The 16,569-nt window shown below is 43.2% G+C and overlaps 7 protein-coding genes across 7 annotated transcripts; 6 read left to right on the top strand and 1 right to left on the bottom strand.

Annotated features, from left to right (window-relative positions):
• The first annotated feature begins 270 nt into the window (after nt 1–270).
• BYT42DRAFT_574269 (uncharacterized protein) lies at nt 271–2,359 on the top strand. The gene is made up of 4 exons (XM_051568823.1): nt 271–471; nt 741–926; nt 1,037–1,420; nt 1,630–2,359. The coding sequence occupies exons 1-4, from the start codon at nt 412–414 to the stop codon at nt 2,203–2,205; spliced, it is 1,206 nt and encodes a 401-aa protein (XP_051422462.1). The 5' UTR covers nt 271–411; the 3' UTR covers nt 2,206–2,359.
• A 301-nt stretch (nt 2,360–2,660) lies between these two features.
• Nucleotides 2,661–4,247, top strand: BYT42DRAFT_574274 (eukaryotic translation initiation factor 3 subunit G-domain-containing protein). Its single transcript, XM_051568824.1, has 5 exons — nt 2,661–2,705; nt 2,793–2,867; nt 2,978–3,179; nt 3,262–3,435; nt 3,521–4,247. The coding sequence occupies exons 2-5, from the start codon at nt 2,851–2,853 to the stop codon at nt 4,190–4,192; spliced, it is 1,065 nt and encodes a 354-aa protein (XP_051422463.1). The 5' UTR covers nt 2,661–2,705; nt 2,793–2,850; the 3' UTR covers nt 4,193–4,247.
• A 1,015-nt stretch (nt 4,248–5,262) lies between these two features.
• BYT42DRAFT_517234 (uncharacterized protein) lies at nt 5,263–9,361 on the top strand. The gene is made up of 7 exons (XM_051565230.1): nt 5,263–5,729; nt 5,815–6,074; nt 6,147–6,238; nt 6,321–6,422; nt 6,500–6,821; nt 6,889–7,142; nt 7,215–9,361. Exons 1-7 carry the CDS (start codon nt 5,492–5,494, stop codon nt 9,148–9,150), a joined length of 3,204 nt encoding a protein of 1,067 aa, XP_051422464.1. The 5' UTR covers nt 5,263–5,491; the 3' UTR covers nt 9,151–9,361.
• Nucleotides 9,362–9,486: 125 nt separating this feature from the next.
• Nucleotides 9,487–10,783, top strand: BYT42DRAFT_383719 (ubiquitin-related domain-containing protein). Its single transcript, XM_051563317.1, has 6 exons — nt 9,487–9,653; nt 9,805–9,950; nt 10,031–10,112; nt 10,185–10,295; nt 10,386–10,657; nt 10,719–10,783. Exons 1-5 carry the CDS (start codon nt 9,555–9,557, stop codon nt 10,581–10,583), a joined length of 636 nt encoding a protein of 211 aa, XP_051422465.1. The 5' UTR covers nt 9,487–9,554; the 3' UTR covers nt 10,584–10,657; nt 10,719–10,783.
• A 206-nt stretch (nt 10,784–10,989) lies between these two features.
• BYT42DRAFT_383706 (uncharacterized protein) lies at nt 10,990–11,714 on the top strand. Its single transcript, XM_051563316.1, has 3 exons — nt 10,990–11,116; nt 11,216–11,413; nt 11,496–11,714. The coding sequence occupies exons 1-3, from the start codon at nt 11,108–11,110 to the stop codon at nt 11,565–11,567; spliced, it is 279 nt and encodes a 92-aa protein (XP_051422466.1). The 5' UTR covers nt 10,990–11,107; the 3' UTR covers nt 11,568–11,714.
• Nucleotides 11,715–11,744: 30 nt separating this feature from the next.
• Nucleotides 11,745–14,233, top strand: BYT42DRAFT_383674 (kinase-like domain-containing protein). Its single transcript, XM_051563315.1, has 14 exons — nt 11,745–11,923; nt 12,000–12,057; nt 12,120–12,150; nt 12,221–12,349; nt 12,427–12,505; nt 12,581–12,680; nt 12,760–12,768; nt 12,840–12,872; nt 12,946–12,977; nt 13,039–13,083; nt 13,140–13,187; nt 13,276–13,461; nt 13,547–13,692; nt 13,753–14,233. Exons 1-14 carry the CDS (start codon nt 11,921–11,923, stop codon nt 14,066–14,068), a joined length of 1,215 nt encoding a protein of 404 aa, XP_051422467.1. The 5' UTR covers nt 11,745–11,920; the 3' UTR covers nt 14,069–14,233.
• A 1,404-nt stretch (nt 14,234–15,637) lies between these two features.
• On the bottom strand, nt 15,638–16,152 carry BYT42DRAFT_547025 (uncharacterized protein; the record flags this gene model as incomplete). Its single annotated transcript, XM_051565922.1, has 3 exons — nt 15,638–15,676; nt 15,763–15,777; nt 15,895–16,152. The coding sequence occupies 3 exons, from the start codon at nt 16,150–16,152 to the stop codon at nt 15,638–15,640; spliced, it is 312 nt and encodes a 103-aa protein (XP_051422468.1).
• Between the last annotated feature and the right edge of the window lie 417 nt (nt 16,153–16,569).

Raw genomic sequence — 16,569 nt, forward strand, 5'->3', positions numbered from 1 at the left:
TCGTCAAGTTATTGATGATGCCCAGCGTTCAACTGCCAAAAAATTGACACACAATGTCACAGACGAAAACTCGATTGTGATTGGTGGAAATTCGAAATATCGAATCATGGCTGGCCGTATCATGCGTGGACCCAAAATGAGTACAATTGTGTTCTGCAGATCCTTGAATTTGATTGGCTGTGATAAGAAGACTCTAAAATCTTCTGGGAAACCATTTCTCTTATATAACGTCCATGGTTCCTCGGCCCTTTTCTGTCTTATTCTTTACATATCAGATTTCCCTGGTTATTTGAATTATTTATTCGCAGTATATATATATCATTGATTACTCCTGCTGTGCATTTCGGATTTCCCCCAATTCTCCTCCTTAACTGAGCTACTCTATTTTTTACAACTCCCCTCAATTCAATCATGCCTGCACAAACCGAAAAATTGATCATTTTTGACACAAGTCTTCGCGATGGTGAACAGGTACGAACAACGCAACGATAAGAAATTGCATTTTATTTTATTATATTCTTCGATTGTGGGGAAGATGGCCAGCTTTTTGGTGTTTGGCGGTGAAATGATGTGGGTTTTCGGTACTGGAATATAGATGGATTCTATTTTCCCACACTTTCTTCTTGCAATGGTCAATGGGAAGAGAATTTTTAGTATTATTGCTCGAATGTTCTCATTGAGAAAATACTTGAAAGATGGATTGACTAACCTTGGATATGGTGGTTTTATGTTGATATTAGTCACCTGGTGTTACCCTCAATACAGACGAAAAGATTCAGATTGCAAAGCAAATGTCCCGTCTTGGTGTTGATGTTCTGGAAGCTGGTTTTCCTGTTGCTTCAAAGGGCGACTTTGAAGCAGTACAACGGATTGCCCGTGAAGTCGGTCCCCTGATGGTCGACCGCGAAAAGATTGGCGAACCTATGGTGAGTAACTAATGGGCACAAATCTTAATCCCCCAAAAAGGAAATGCGATGGTGTTGCCATGTTGCCTTGGTGTGACTCTATTCGACTTACTGATGGGGTTGCATTTTAGACTATCTGTGGTCTTGCACGCGCCGTACCTACCGATATCAAAGAATGTGCCGAAGCGATTGCCGACGCTCCCCGCAAACGTATCCATATCTTCCTTGCTACCTCGGACCTCCACTTGAAATATAAACTGAAAATCGATCGAGATGAATGTGTGAAACGCGCCGTTGCCGCTGTCACTCTGGGTAAATCGCTGGTCGATGATATTGAATTCTCCCCTGAAGATGCTGGTCGATCCGATCGTGATTTCTTGTGCCATGTTCTTGGTAAAGTCATTGAAGCCGGTGCTTCTACTCTGAATATCCCCGATACCGTTGGTTATAACACCCCTGAGGAATATGGCGCCCTCATCAAATATTTGGTGGAACACACCCCTGGCGCAGACAAGGTACGGTTTTGACATGCAAACTATACGTGAGAGCATGCACTGGATTTGTTGGGAAAGGGGCCCCACTAGGGAGGGGAGGGGATTGGATAGGGTATCGGACAAAATCAATGGAGAATGGGAAGACGTGACGAAAGGACAACGAGAGTCTTTTGCAAAAGCGCCATGGCAAACAGTATCTTATACTTTTTTCTCGTCTCTATTGAAATTAGGTTCGTTTCTCTACCCATTGTCACAACGATCTTGGTTTGGCGACGGCCAATACGCTGGCTGGCATTCAGAATGGAGCTCGTCAAGTAGAGGTGACGATCAACGGTATTGGTGAACGTGCGGGCAACACAGCTATGGAAGAAGTGGTCATGGCAATCCATACCCATCCCAACTATTTCCCTGTCCATCACACCATCAATACACAGCTCATTTATCAAACCTCGCGCATGGTCTCGGAACTGTCCGGTATGATGGTCCAACCCAACAAGGCCATTGTAGGTCGCAATGCTTTCCTTCATGAATCCGGTATCCATCAAGACGGTGTGCTCAAGAACCGACAAACCTATGAGATCATTACACCGGAAACTGTCGGTGTTACGGATATCGCTCTTGTTCTTGGTAAACATTCTGGCCGTAATGCCTTCCGTGAACGATGCAAGGAGCTTGGTTACGGTCATTTGGCGGAAACCGAGTTCCAAAAGGCCTTTGAAGATTTCAAAGCTCTCTGTGACCAGACCAAGAACGTCAACGATGCCCATATTCTCTCTATTCTCAGCACCATCATCCCATGCCCTTAGATTATATCACTCTCTCCCTTTCTCTCCTAGATGAATACCTCAAAAAGCTTTGGAAGCCTTAAAGTCCTGAAAGCAGACTATCAGTTTGTAAATGTACGCCATTGTACAAATTTTTTTTAAATATACATCATCACGTCCGAATTGTACACACCCGTAAAAAGCTTATATTTTTCATTTCTTGATCTGTCATTGAATTTTCTCCAATCGTGCTTTATATCAATTTTTCCTCTTGCAAACAGTGGTGAAAGCAAAGCATGCTCAAATATTGGTGGTTGGTTGAATTGAGTCAAGTTCGGTTGCATACTGTAAACCTGCTGCTCTTGAGGCATGCTGCTCAATCAAATCATCAATGCTCTGTACGAAATAAAGACCATAGAAAATACAATCTTAAAAGAGTTCACACCAAATTCCCTTGATTAATCGTCAGCGTTGGCATGTCCAGCCTTGGCTTTCATATGGCTTTTGAAATAAGCTCATTAAGACCAAGCACAAAAACCGGAGTATGAAAGTAGACTTATAGTCGGACATTTAACAAATTGATGACATCAACAACTCAGCCTCTGATTTTTTCGATCACAAAAAAAAAGCACATTTGATACGCCCAGCAGGAACACGACTTTGATCAATAACGACGCTTGTTATATAATGGCTGTAGATACAGGGTACGTTGATATGGCATCCTGCGATCCTTGAAGTGCAGTTTCTTTTACTCGGCATTACTCCATCAATCCTTGTTCAAATTGTCGTTTTTAACGTTTATTTGCTTTTATAGAGCACCGTCCAAGCAATCGTGGGCTGACGAGATTGAAGATGAAGAAGGTGTGCGCCATTCCGTGATTGATCTTTCACTATTCGAAACGTCTCGTACTAACTTGCTTTATACAGATGCCTATCAGACTCAAGTCTTCACTGACGAAAACGGTATCAAAACCATCATTGACTATAGAGAAAACGACGATGGCAAGAGAGTCAAAGTAGGATCATGAGTAGCTTACGGCATGGCCCATAATGATGGATAGCTAATGTGATTGCCTTTTTTTTTTTTTGTTCGAAAAGGTGACCCGCAAAATCCGATCCAAGCTCGTAACCGAACATGTGAACAAGGCTGTTGCTCAACGAAAGAAGTGGGCCAAATTCGGTGAAGAAGAAGGCAACAAACCCGGTCCCGACATGTCCACAACCACTATTGGTGAGAATATCCCATTGAAGCTCGGTTCTACCGCTGGCAAGGTAAAATATTCGTTGGAAACAGTGACATTCCATTCGGGGAGCTTGTTGTGCACGGATTCACTGATATATTGGCATGTGATATTAGACCGTCGATGCCGCGGCAGAAGAAGAAGCAGCAGACAAACTCCGTAGACAACTCAAACCCACCAAGAATATTATGTGCCGTATCTGTAAGGGCGAGCATTTTACATCCAAGTGTCCTTACAAGGATACTTTACAACCATTGGACGAAATCGCTTCTTCATTGGAGGCTGTGAAATTGGAAGGTAAGAAAGAGGGATGGAAAACAGAAAACATGAGAAAAACATGGGATATATTTCACATGGCCAGTGGTGCTTACATTATTGTGATGAATGTAGCGGCCGATGCAGCCACTGCCGATGTCGCTGGTGGTCTTGGTGCCGCCGCCGCTGCTGCTGGTGGATCCGGCAAATACGTGCCTGTTCATTTGCGTAACAAGGGTGGTGCTGCTCCTGCGGGAGAATCGATGCGCGATATGAAGCGTGATGACACCGCTACGCTCCGTGTGACCAACTTGTCGGAAGATGTGATGGAAGAAGATATCCGCGAATTATTCGGTCGTTTCGGTCATATTACCCGTGTCTTCCTTGCTCGCGATCGCGATACTGGATTGTGCAAAGGTTTCGCTTTTGTCTCGTTCGCCGATAGAGATGATGCTGAAAAGGCTCAGGGCGCTGTGAATGGTCGTGGTTATGATAATCTCATTCTGAGGGTCGAATTTGCTCGCAGCACATAAATTTTATAATAACAAAGCATTTTGAATATCTTTTTTTTTTTTCTCTCATTCTACTCTTTTTTTTTTTTTTTTTTTTTTTTTGTTATCCACACTAAAAGCCAATCCAAGTCTTTAACGTGCAAATCACATCAGTTAATTCATCGACTCAAATTTCATGCGCAGAAACACCCAAAAGGGGACACATCACGGTTCTCTTTGTTTAAATTTTTCATGGATTATCCGAGGACTTGCGTACGTTGTTGTTGTCAAATGATTGACGAGTCGATGACAAGTCAATTACAGTGTATATCATACAGCTGTATGGGTGAAAGTTGATGCATTCGCCAATTCAGAGTGGTTTTATTTGATGTGAATGCAGTCAACTGTCTGTTTCTCCTAAAGGAAATAAAAAAATGGTAATCGCAAGTTGGACTTGTGCAGTTACTGTATAGTCAACCTTTCATTTCAAATCGTATGAGACAAAATAATCTTCAAATGTCATCACATTTCAAGCTGGCATTAAATTATATCCATCTGACCTAATGGTGAGGATCATATGAAAATTGCTATCTCAAGGGACAATAGGATTAGCGTAAGATGGCTTCAGATAATTTCAAAATGAGTCTTTTCTAACAAAACAGTCGCTTATTGGCGTCAAGCAGCTTTCTTCGTTTCCTATCCGAATTTCATTCAATGAACAAAAAATAACAGTTTTCCGGCATAGCGTAACCAATCTGTGCCGTGTTCATTAGATGGTAACCAGGTACTGCAAATTAAAAAATTTCACTATGCGATCATGAGTCCTCATATGCTTGGGTTGCACACAACAAACCAACCTTTCCAAGCATATTTCAATTATCGTAAAATAGACGTATTTTCAGTCATAAATGAATAGCACTTTATTGTAGCATTGCATCGTGACAGTGGTAATAAATGTATTGCTTTGTAATAACCAGAGAAACATCTCTGTCAAGGGAGTGGCACAAATCGAGCCATTAGAATGACGTCGATCCAGACATTTAAACTCCGACAGGAAATTGTGTGTTTTCACAGGCTGTGCACAAGAAAAGTGTTTTTTCTTTTTGTAACTTTTTTTTTTTGAGTGTTTCGCAACGAGGGCCAGTTATATCCATCTTTGGCTTTCTCTATATATCCCATTTTATTTGATAGTTTCCCTACTTTTTTAAACTTTTTTGTCATATCTATTTTTACATTGTTTACATTTATTGCACCGAAACGACTTTTGCCGCCTTTCGAATACCAGCTATTCCTCCTTAAAAATCCTGTGCACCCATTACACTCTAATCCTACTTGACGGCCATGCCCCCTTCATTGGAGTCACAAGACAAAGTAGGATCCCTCAGTGCCGATAACAATAATCGCGACTGCTTATTCTCTTCTCCCGCCGCTCATCCGCTGGGTCATGAACAGCCCGATCCTACCGGGAACAACCCCGCCAACGACGATGTCATGGACTTCTTTTTAAATCAAGTCGCCGAGTATAATGCTCAACAACTTTCCTTTGATGATAAACTTGCAGACCCTCACAACCCCCAAGGTATGCGAGTCTTTGGCATTGCCATTCTTCCCCTTTCCTACCCTTCCGATCTCCTTCGCTCACATTTGTGTTCAAATTTTCTTAGTTTTGGATCCTTCTTATCTACTTGCAGTCCAGGAACAAACGCAGCAGCGACCCAAGTTGGAGACAGCATCTCGAGATTTTTCACAACTCACAATGAACGACGCTCAACCATTTATCGATTTTACAGACCCGAAAGTATCCCCATCCGCTTCTTCTTCAACCCCTTCGGTGCCTGCCAGACAATCGTCCGCTAATGGCGGAAATGCAGCGGCCAAGAAAAACGGCAAAGCCAAGTCCAAAGATTCTACTTCATTGCTTCAGGTAATCATTCATGTTGCTATGGTATCAATAATGCAAAAACTGACGCTTTTTTTATTGTTTTAATCTTTGCAGGTTTTCACCAATCCTTTGTTGCATGCTATTCCCATCTTGGCCCGAAATTGCCTCAATTTTGAAGATTTCTTGGCACAGACTGCCGTGCCTGGGTAAGCTTTCATTGAATGCTTATGCGATGAATGAGGGAACATTCATTATATATTCATGCATTCTGGTTTTTTTCTGCTGTAGTCAAAATGTGTTATTAGGTCCCAAGGACGGGGACTCGGGTAATGACGACTACGGCACAGCTGACAGATTGATTCTCGATCCTTCCAAAGAGCGATCGGTGATGTATGTTATTTATGGTGCCAAATTATTGGCATGCTGGAACCAGTCGTTTTTTAAAACGTGTTCGAAATTTTGCATAGGAACAAATATGAAAGTCAGTTCCACATTCGTGTACTTGGTCTTCCACCTTCGGGGGCCAAATCTCGTGTGGAGACGCAAATCAAGATATGCTTGCAATTGGCTCACACCTCGTCAGGCGAATTGGCGACCAATTGGTCCCATCTAAAACTGCCCGAGCATATGGTTGCCAAAGAAAAACTGAAGCGGAAAAACACCAAATACGGCACGGAAGAGAAACCTGCATTGACCGATTCCGAAGTCTTGATCTTGGATGCCGCCGTGGTCTGTGATAGTCATGCTGACAACGAAATTATCATGTGCACCAGCTGTGTTCATCGAGAGGTAAAAAGACTTTCTCGTTTTTATTTTGTCATGGTAGGATATTAATTTTTTTTACTCTTCTCTGCAGCGCAAACGGTTAAAGAGGAAGCGTGACAATAAAGTAGCTCGTGCGGCTAACAAAGAAGGAGGAGCTGCCAAAGTAGCTGCTTTGTTTGCCAATGATTTACCGGATTTGGAGGACGAGGCAGTCATGGCAGAAGAACGGCGAAAGATTTTACTGTTCAATTGCACCGAGTACGTGGAATTCAACGGTGGTGAAGCAACCTTGCCTACGCGCGTCACATGTTACTGTCGTCATCACAGCGAAAAAGTTGGATTCAGGTACACTTTTGTAGCCGTTGTTTAGTCACATCAGTTCCGGTTTATTCATCTTTTTTTTTTTTTTGCATTCAGGATTGTATTTACGCTGAAGAATCATCATCATCAAGTAATTGCGACTGGACGATCCCCACCTATCATGATTACCGACGATCACAAGAGCTCGAAAGTGCAAACCACTGGTAAAAAGCGAAGCAGAGCCGAAGTCGAAGGTTCACCGGTGGAAATGGAGCCTCCTGTCAACACCAAACGAAAAGCAAGTACAATGCTGATGTGCAACGCTGATGGTGAAACCGATTCTGGTGTTTCGAGCCCTGTGGCGTCCACGCCTGCCACGCCTACGTCTCAAGGGGAAGATGGAGCTCACGAACAATCTCCGTTGCCAACCAAATTAGAAGTGACGTCCACTGCAACCACCACCTTTGACGAAACCATGGATCCCAGTTCGTCACAAGGGGTGGGGCTGGAAAAACATCCGTCGTCTTCCAAAAACCTTCTGTCGCATCTTGGTCAACAGGCACAGGATGCCGTCACATTCACTCAACAGCTGCAACAAGACTGTCTATTCGGCTCTTTAAACCTAAACGATCTTAATATGGAACAATTAATGGCCAATGCCAGTATGATACCGACATCCCTATCGCCCACTACGCTTCCACAACCACAACGACAACAGGAGCAGCAGCAGCAGCAGCAAAATCAGCAAAATTCTCTTGCAACTTTGCAACAACAGCAACAACAGATACTATCTCATTTTAATCAAAATCCTATGCAAACCGCATTATATCGACGACGCTTCGGTGGCAGTGGTTTAGGTGCCCAACAGTCTTGGCAAAACAATCAAAACATATACGCGAAAATCCAACAGCAACAGCAAAGACAACAACAAGCCGCGGCAGATGAAAGGAAACCAACGAATTTACCACGACTTCATCGTCTAATTCCTTCCGAGGGACCTATTTATGGTGGTGCCGAGGTCACGGTGTTGGGGTCAAATTTCTATGAAGGATTGACGTGTTTGTTTGGCGAAAATCCGGCGGTGCCGACCCACTGTTGGAGTGCCAATACCCTTTTATGTATTCTTCCTCCGGCGGCGACGGCGGGGCCGGTGGTAGTGTCGTTCAAAGAGCATCCGCTAATGCTGGAAGGTCAAGATGTGGTCCTGTTCACGTACTTTGACGAAAGTGATCGAGCATTGATGGAACTGGCTCTTCAAGTGGTGGGATTAAAAACGATGGGCAAAGTGGAAGATGCTAGACAGATTGCTATGCGAATCGTTCAAGGTGACAGTGGTGGCAACAGCGGTCAAGGCGAACGTAAAGGACAAGGTGGAACAACCAGTTTTGGTCGCGCAGGATTGCAACTGGACTACCGGGAAATGCTGACCATTCAAGCGGCTTCGGCGGCTTATTACAATGCGCGAACGCTGTGTTTGCCTCGATTGGAAGAGAAGATCATTGCGGCTCTGGTTGCAGTGACGGTGATGCCGACACGGTATCGGTGTGATTTAACGCTGACAAACCGTAATCATCATACCTTGCTACATTTGGCGACGATTTGCGGCTATGCGCGACTGGTGAAGGCGTTGATCAAACTGGGTTGCGATGTGAATAAGGCTGACAACAATGGTTTCACTGCTCTTCATTTTGCGAGCTGGACTGGCAAACTGGAGCTGGTAAAGATACTGATTGGTAAAAGTAATTTGGAGATCCGGAACCATGTTGGTAAGACGGCCGAACGATTAGCTGTGGAAGCGGGACATCAGTCGGTGGTCGATGTTTTCCGCAAACGCCGTGTCTTGCGGCCACGTCCCGTAACGGAAACTGCTGTACGAATACCGTTGACGGACTTCATACCCTCTTCAGCTGTCAAGTCCGTCACCTCCGTTCTTCCCGCCCGATTAACCAATATGCTGTCTTCGCTCTACACGTTATCCACCAACGAACCCCGCGTCCAAAAGTTCACTCATTCCGTTGGTCAAATTTATAATTTCATGCTTGATCCGTTCTAAACCCTTCTGTTTTTTTACTCTTTTTTTTCCGTCCTCCCCTTGTTACTTCATTTAAGTTTGCTATCTATTCACTGTCTTGCGTTTGTATCCCCCTTGTTTTGCTTTCATTTCCTCTACCTCTTCTGATTTGATCTATTACCCTTATAATCAAGTTCCATAACCCTTAAAGTTATATAAACTGTAAACTGATACACAAGAAAAATCCAGAGCGTGTCTATGAATATTATCCATCTTTCTGTTGGCTACCAACGTGCTGTTTGTTACTGCTGCAGAGGCCGAACAGTTTGATGATGGTTTTTGCAAGTCACGAGATGAAATTCCGACGGCCTCTTTCAGCCCGTTTTCTCCTGGCACAGCCGACGACGTCTCTTTCCTTCATCCCTATTTCATTCAAACTTTCCAATATGAGAATCATTGTCACTAGCGAAACCGACGAAATTTATAATCTAGAAATAGATGCTCAAATGGCCATTGAGGATTTGAAAGCATTGCTCGAAGTCGAGGTACGATGATTCTAGGAGAACACCTTGTCTATGCGATATTCTTGGTCCAATGATTAAATACGGTGGTGGCCATGTATACATGCATATACTCACCATGTTTTATCCCCCCGCCCATTCCTCTTTCTTTTTCTGTACATGTATATGTCTTTAGTCAGGAACCTCTCCCGAGCAGCAAATCCTATATCACAACGGGCAGCCTTTGACGGAGCCTAAAAAGACATTGGAGGAATATGGCGTAACCCAAGACGAATTGATCCTCATGCGACAGAAATCATCCTTGGAAGCCATCAATGCAAAGTAGGTTAAAGTGTTTTAAAAGGCAATAGATGTGAAGACTTCTTCGCTGAAAAGAGCCGTGTGTTCTGACTGATGGTTAGTGCCGGCAGCGGAAATCCAAACTTTGACCTTATGCGCCAACATGTCGTACGCGATCCACGTCTGCTACAGCAACTTGCAAATGTAAATATACAATTCGAAGAACACACTGATGGAATTAATGGGACGGGTATAATAAGATACTATCATTCATAGACTAATCCCGAGCTGGCCAGAGCAGCTCTGAACGATCCTGCCCGATTCTCGGCAATGGTGCAACAAATTGAGGAAAGTCGTCGACAAGCTGAACAGCGACGAACACAATTGGTAAGCCAAGAATGCTGTTTTTTTTTTTTCAAACCTGCCATGGATGGAAAAATTGTAGGTTAACAGAGAATGCAATATGATCTGTATCAGGTCGCAGCCAATGACGATCCTTTTGATGTCGAAGCACAAAAGCGCATCGAAGACGCCATCCGTCAACAAAATATTGCCGCCAACTTGGAAGCGGCCATGGAATACAATCCAGAATCTTTCGCTAGAGTTAGTTATATCAACGTCACTGATGGTCAAGCTTGGGCGATGACTAATAACAACGTTACTTTAGGTGACTAGATTATATATCAATGTCGAAATTAATGGGCATAAACTTGTGGCGCTTGTAGACTCTGGTGCACAAAGCACCGTTAGTAAGTTTGGGGAATTCGGTGCAAAGAGAGAAAAACCTTGGGTACTGACTAGACTTCACAGTTAGCCCTGAAACCGCGGAAACATGTGGATTGATGCGTCTAGTGGATACACGATTCAATGGTATTGCAAAGGGTGTAGGTACCGCCAAAATTGTCGGTCGCATCCACAGCGCACAGATGCGATTATCAAAAGATCTATTTTTGGCCTGTTCCTTTATAGTTGTTGAAGGCAAAGGGTCTGAACTACTATTTGGTTTGGATATGTTACGAAGACACAGAGTAAGGCATCCCTTGTCCATTATCATTCCATACGCAGTGAACTGATCGAATGAAAATTTTTCACCCTTGTACCAAATATAGGCATGCATCGATCTTCGGAAAAATGCACTGACGTTTGATGATGCCGATATACCATTTTTGAATGAACATGAACTTCCTGAAAAACAACGCATGATTGAGGTAAAAAAAAAAAAAAAAAAAAAAAAAAAAAAAGTTAATGGGTTCTTCGAGCAAGACGGGGAGATGATGACAATTTTTTTTATCGTTGTTTTTTTATAGGTCCATGGAAGTGCGGAGGACGAAATGCCCGGTGAAGCAAGAGTTGCAGGAACGCAAGCGGCTGCAAATGCGGCGCAGGGTGTAGAAGGGACGTTGCAGCCACCGACGGGAACCACGATTCCGAGCACATCTCAAACCACTACAAGATATCCAGAAAGTGATATCAATGTCTTGGTCAATCTTGGTGTGAGTCGACAGGTATGCACGCTTTCTGCAAATGAAAAAAAAAGATTGAGTAAGCGTTTTCTTTTTATTGACGTTATTCGCACGGTATTTACAGGAAGCGATCCATGCATTGGAGATGTCCGGAGGGAACCCTGATTTGGCAGCGAGTCTGTTATTTCAAAACTGATTGCCGAAATCGCCTAGTGGCAGCCTGTCAAGTTGGAAGCACGTGCCTTGACCGAAAATGCTACGATGTGCTGTTTACCAATAACCATTTTTGGATGGCTGACTTTCAGTTTCCTCCTTGCCCCTCTGTCTCCTTTTCAAAAATTTGTAGTTTCCCTTTAAGCATCCTGTTTTAATCGCTTATTTTCTTTTGTCCCTTTTTCATACTGTTTTTTTTTACTGGTCTTTCGTTCTTTGACTTTTTACAGAAAACAAAAAGGAAAAAATACATCCATAATCAACCACGATCTCTATTTTTTTTTCGTATTATAATTTATTATCGTACTACTTGTCAAACAAACGCATATCGAAACCATGGTAGGTCGAATATTCACTTGCATATGACCTTCAACTTCCGCTCCTTTGCCTTACTGATAGGTTCTTTTTATACTAGAACGTCGCTCGTCATTCCGCGGATCCTGAAGATTATTACATTAAGCAAGAGCGCATTGGTACGTAAACAATTGTGTGGAATGTTGTTCATCTGCAGCCTGTACTCACTCCATCAGTAAAGGCAAGGGCTCTTTCGGCGAAGTTTTTAAAGGGTATGTTTGATAATTGGATTGATAAAAAAATGCTCTTTATTGTATTGACAAGGAACGGGGAAACTTGTAGCATTGATAAACGAACGAATAAGCCTGTTGCGATAAAAATCATCGATTTGGAAAGCGCCGAAGATGAGATTGACGATATTCAGCAGGAGATTGCCATCCTTTCCCAGTTGGATTCGCCCTACGTTACAAAGTAAGAGCAATGAAAAGGAACCGTTGTCGGGTCATTCATATTTATGATAAGCGCTGATCGTGTATTTTCATGTGCAGATATTATGGTTCCTATCTCAAAGGTGCTGGGCTATGGATCATCATGGAGTACTGTTCAGGTGGATCATGCAGTGACTTGGTACTACGAGCAAAACGATATATAACCATCCAGAATATGATAAAACTGAATCGCAGGTTTCACTATTTCTTGTAGATGAAAGCCGGCGTGATTCGAGAGGAATACATCGCCATCATCCTGAGAGAGCTGCTTAGAGGATTGGATTATCTGCATACAGAAGGAAAATTACATCGAGGTAAGGTTTCATTTGGTGACACAGACTTTGCATGGCGCATTCTTAAGCAAAACTCAACTGACTCATCCTTTTTCGATAGATATCAAAGGTAAAGACGTCGCTATTAAAATAGAATACAGACCTCGCCAAAGTATCGTATTGCTGACATTTATCTCACAGCGGCCAATATCCTCCTCGGTGCCAACGGTGAAGGTACATATCACTGATAATCGCAGCATATGATATGGGCATTAAGCAAGCATTTGTTCTATTGTTATTGCTATAGTCAAGCTGGCGGATTTCGGTGTGTCAGGACAGGTGAGTGAAACTATGAAATGATGCGGCCTAGTTGCGGAAATTGATCAAGTTCGCTTTTCAGATTACAGCAAGTTTAACGAAAAAGAATACATTTGTTGGAACGCCGGTAAGGACATTTCTGACCAAGCGGGATAAACTCCATATTGATTATATGATCAACAGTTTTGGATGGCGCCTGAAGTGATTAAGCAATCGGGATATGATTACAAGGTAATAAGCAGAGCCAAATTCTGGTCGCTTGGACATGGGTTGTTTCGATTGCTGACTTTGCGGATCTCCTAATTCATAATATTACTAGGCCGATATTTGGTCGTTGGGAATTACCGCAATAGAACTAGCGAAAGGAGAACCACCTTACGCAGAACTGCATCCTATGAAAGTGTTATTCCTTATACCCAAGAGCCAGCCGCCCACCTTGACTGGTTCTTACAGTAAAACTTTCCGCGACTTTATCAATGCATGCTTACAAAAGGATCCCGCCCAGGTAAGTTGACAAAATGATGTAAAATCAGCCCACAGGAGGGCGTGGTTACCCATTACGAAAGGCGGCTGATTGACATGATTTGTAGCGGCCGACGGCAAAGGATCTTTTAAAGCATAAGTTCATAAAGAGCGCAAAGAAGATTGCCTATTTGACGGAACTTATTGAAGCACATGAACGATGGGTCAACATGGGAAATGGAAAAGACAGTGATTCTTCTGAAGACGAATCAAAGTAAGTAACGAATGCCCTATCCGGTTTAATGTCATGGCGTATGTTAAAAACAACGGATAGTATTGACGTAGAGGATGATGGTGGTTGGGATTTTGGCACCGTCCGTCATTCAGCGCCGGTTCCTCCCAAAGCAGCCCCGATACCATCGACGTACAGTCGATACTCTTTAAATGAATCACAACAATCGCCTCAGCAACTGCAGCATGGTCGTATGGATCAGCAGCAACAACAGCATCTTGGAGGTGGCCAGTTTCCAAGATCTGCAAGTAAAAACCAAATTTCTCCCATGGCCCGCTCAAGTGAGATAACGGTGAGTCATTCGTGTGACATTCAAGCAAAGGATGGGAACATCATGGTTGATAAAGATAGATACTGATCCCGGATTGCTGTAGTCGACGATGCAAAATTTGGCTTTAAGAAATAGTCCGAGTGAGAACTTCAATCAAGACACAATTCGCGCTGCGGACAAGTATACTCGTCCATCGGTTCGTGGGCCAGAAAACGGTGTACATCAACCTCATCACGGACATGCATCGTCCATGCATCCCCCCAATGGAGGTGCCCCAGGAGCAACAGCGGCGTCGTCAGTGAAGCCATTCTCTCCAAGAAACATTAATGCGGCTCGAAGTGAAGCTATCCTCAAAGAGGCACTCACGCCTTTGCTTGCCAAGGTGAGTGCATTATCATGCGAAAAGGTTACTTGGCATGTGTATAATCACAGTGTTAACTGACTCGGATATGGTTTTCTTTTTGCTTTCTATTCAGCTTCAATCCGGATGTCGAAACCACAAGAGTCAAGCCGCTTTGGAATCATTACGAAGAGCATTTCAGATTGCGGAGCGTGAATGCCCGGGCACCACGCAAATTTTATTTGAAGAGATTGGACGTCAAATTCGGAATGATCTTTAGTACACAGCAAAGTAATTAGGTTGATTTACGTTAGATTTTTCTTCTGATTTCTTGTGTTTGCAACAGATTCAAGGCTTTCGAACAGATAAAGTGGATACAGTACCCATTTTGATTTTGACATTGCCTGTGTTATGTCTGTGCAACTGTTTATCACAGAATCCCTTTTATCTGTGCGAAACGAATATTTCACTAATAAATGACTCGAATGGTTTCAGTTGGGCTTGATACCGTACTTATTTGGTCAAGTGTCGCAATATTACCTTGCTCACTATTCCGAGCTGCTCATGGATGGGAGAGGCTCACATGTCAGAATGGCCGCTCTACATAAATCACAAAGGTAGCACCATTTGGTCGCTTTGTTGGATCGACTGTTGATCTGTTAAAGGGAGTCGGAGGAAATGAATTGGGAGAGCCACTGTAGATTTTCTCGTCCAAGTAGCATACGTTCTGTCGAAATGGTTCTATGTTATGTTCCCCTAGTTGAACATGGTATTGTCTTCAAAAATGAATAGATGACTATATTGTTCTTGATAATATTTGTTCACGTGAATTATTCTCTTTAGTTTCTGCAGGCATCGGGATAGACTCCAAATTTGTTTTGATGCCAAGATCCAGGGCAACCTATGCTTCTCCGCTTCTATATATGCAATTTTGTATTTAGCTATTTTTGCCCTTGTCACGGGTTTTCCAACTCCAACCTACATTTTGTCCTCATTCGTAATAAACAATGGTACTTTCATAGAACACGGCAAATTTTTGAGCGATGTCAAAAATAATAATAAAAAACTGGAGATCTCCGTGACGTTTGCAACAGTTTGTATTCAAGCATGGGCCCCCGTTGTAAGATACCGAGACAACCGGTACGGTTGATATGGTCTTGAATAAACGATTCAGAGGTATATGTAGAGCTGATAATGATATGATGGTTTTAAGGTTGAAGAATACAGTATCAGGATCATATGGCAGTAAAAATGATCGATCGACCGAAGCTTATTCGCTGCAACAGATCGTTCTTTTGGTATATCCAGATAAGCTATCATTCGCCCCAATAGTTCCTATTTAGTCTACTCCTATCCTACAGAAACAAATATGATATTTTAATCATTGTCAAATTTGAAGTCGAACAACTGCATGGTGAATCGAAGGAATTATAACACTTACCAGCAGCGTCTTAAACTGTTCAAAGTTTTTGCTTCAAATGGCCCCGAGGGAGAGATGCTAAACGTGGAACTGATGGTTAGTATCCGGAAATATACAGCTGGCCAGATTATATATATGATCTATGAAACTTACCTTGGAGGAGGATGAGGAGGCAGAAACAAAGGAAGAAGAAGACGAGACGGAAGACGACGCCGAAGAGGAAGAGGAAGACGGAGACGCAGAAGAAGACACGGACAACAACGGCAAGGGAGCGGGCAAGGCCACAGGAGAAGCAGGAGGCGAAGGCAAGGCAGCAGGCAGGCGAGACAGCAGGAGGAACAACAGGCGCGGCCACAGGTGGAGCACCGGGCGAAGGAAGGGGAGTGGGCAGCGGCTGGCAACTGACTTCATGAATGCGTCGTCACAATCTTCGTTCTCGACGCAATCGTGCGCCTTGGAGCAGAAAACATGATCAATAACATCAATGTATAGAAATCAAACTGAATACTCACGGTCAGGGCTGTCCATCCGTCGTTGATCCGCCAGAACGTACCTGGCCAGTTCAGGAGCTATCATCAGAAATAAACAAGATTTAGAACAACAAGCAAATCTAAACCCAAAAAATAAACTTACTGAACGGCGGGATCTGGTGAGTCCTGCGTCTTTGTGGGATTGTTGGGCGCATTATGTCCCGGACTGAGGGTAAGCGCTGGGATTCCCCTGTGATTTGTCGTACATCTTCTTCATAGTCGACATTTCTAAAACTGAGGTTAATTTCACTCAGAAAAACCAGATTCAACAATCAAAAGTTACTTACTGGAAATAAAG

Source organism: Radiomyces spectabilis (assembly GCF_025331425.1).
Source record: "Radiomyces spectabilis strain NRRL 2753 chromosome Unknown BYT42scaffold_8, whole genome shotgun sequence".
In the NCBI taxonomy this organism is placed as follows: Eukaryota; Fungi; Mucoromycota; class Mucoromycetes; order Mucorales; family Radiomycetaceae; genus Radiomyces; species Radiomyces spectabilis.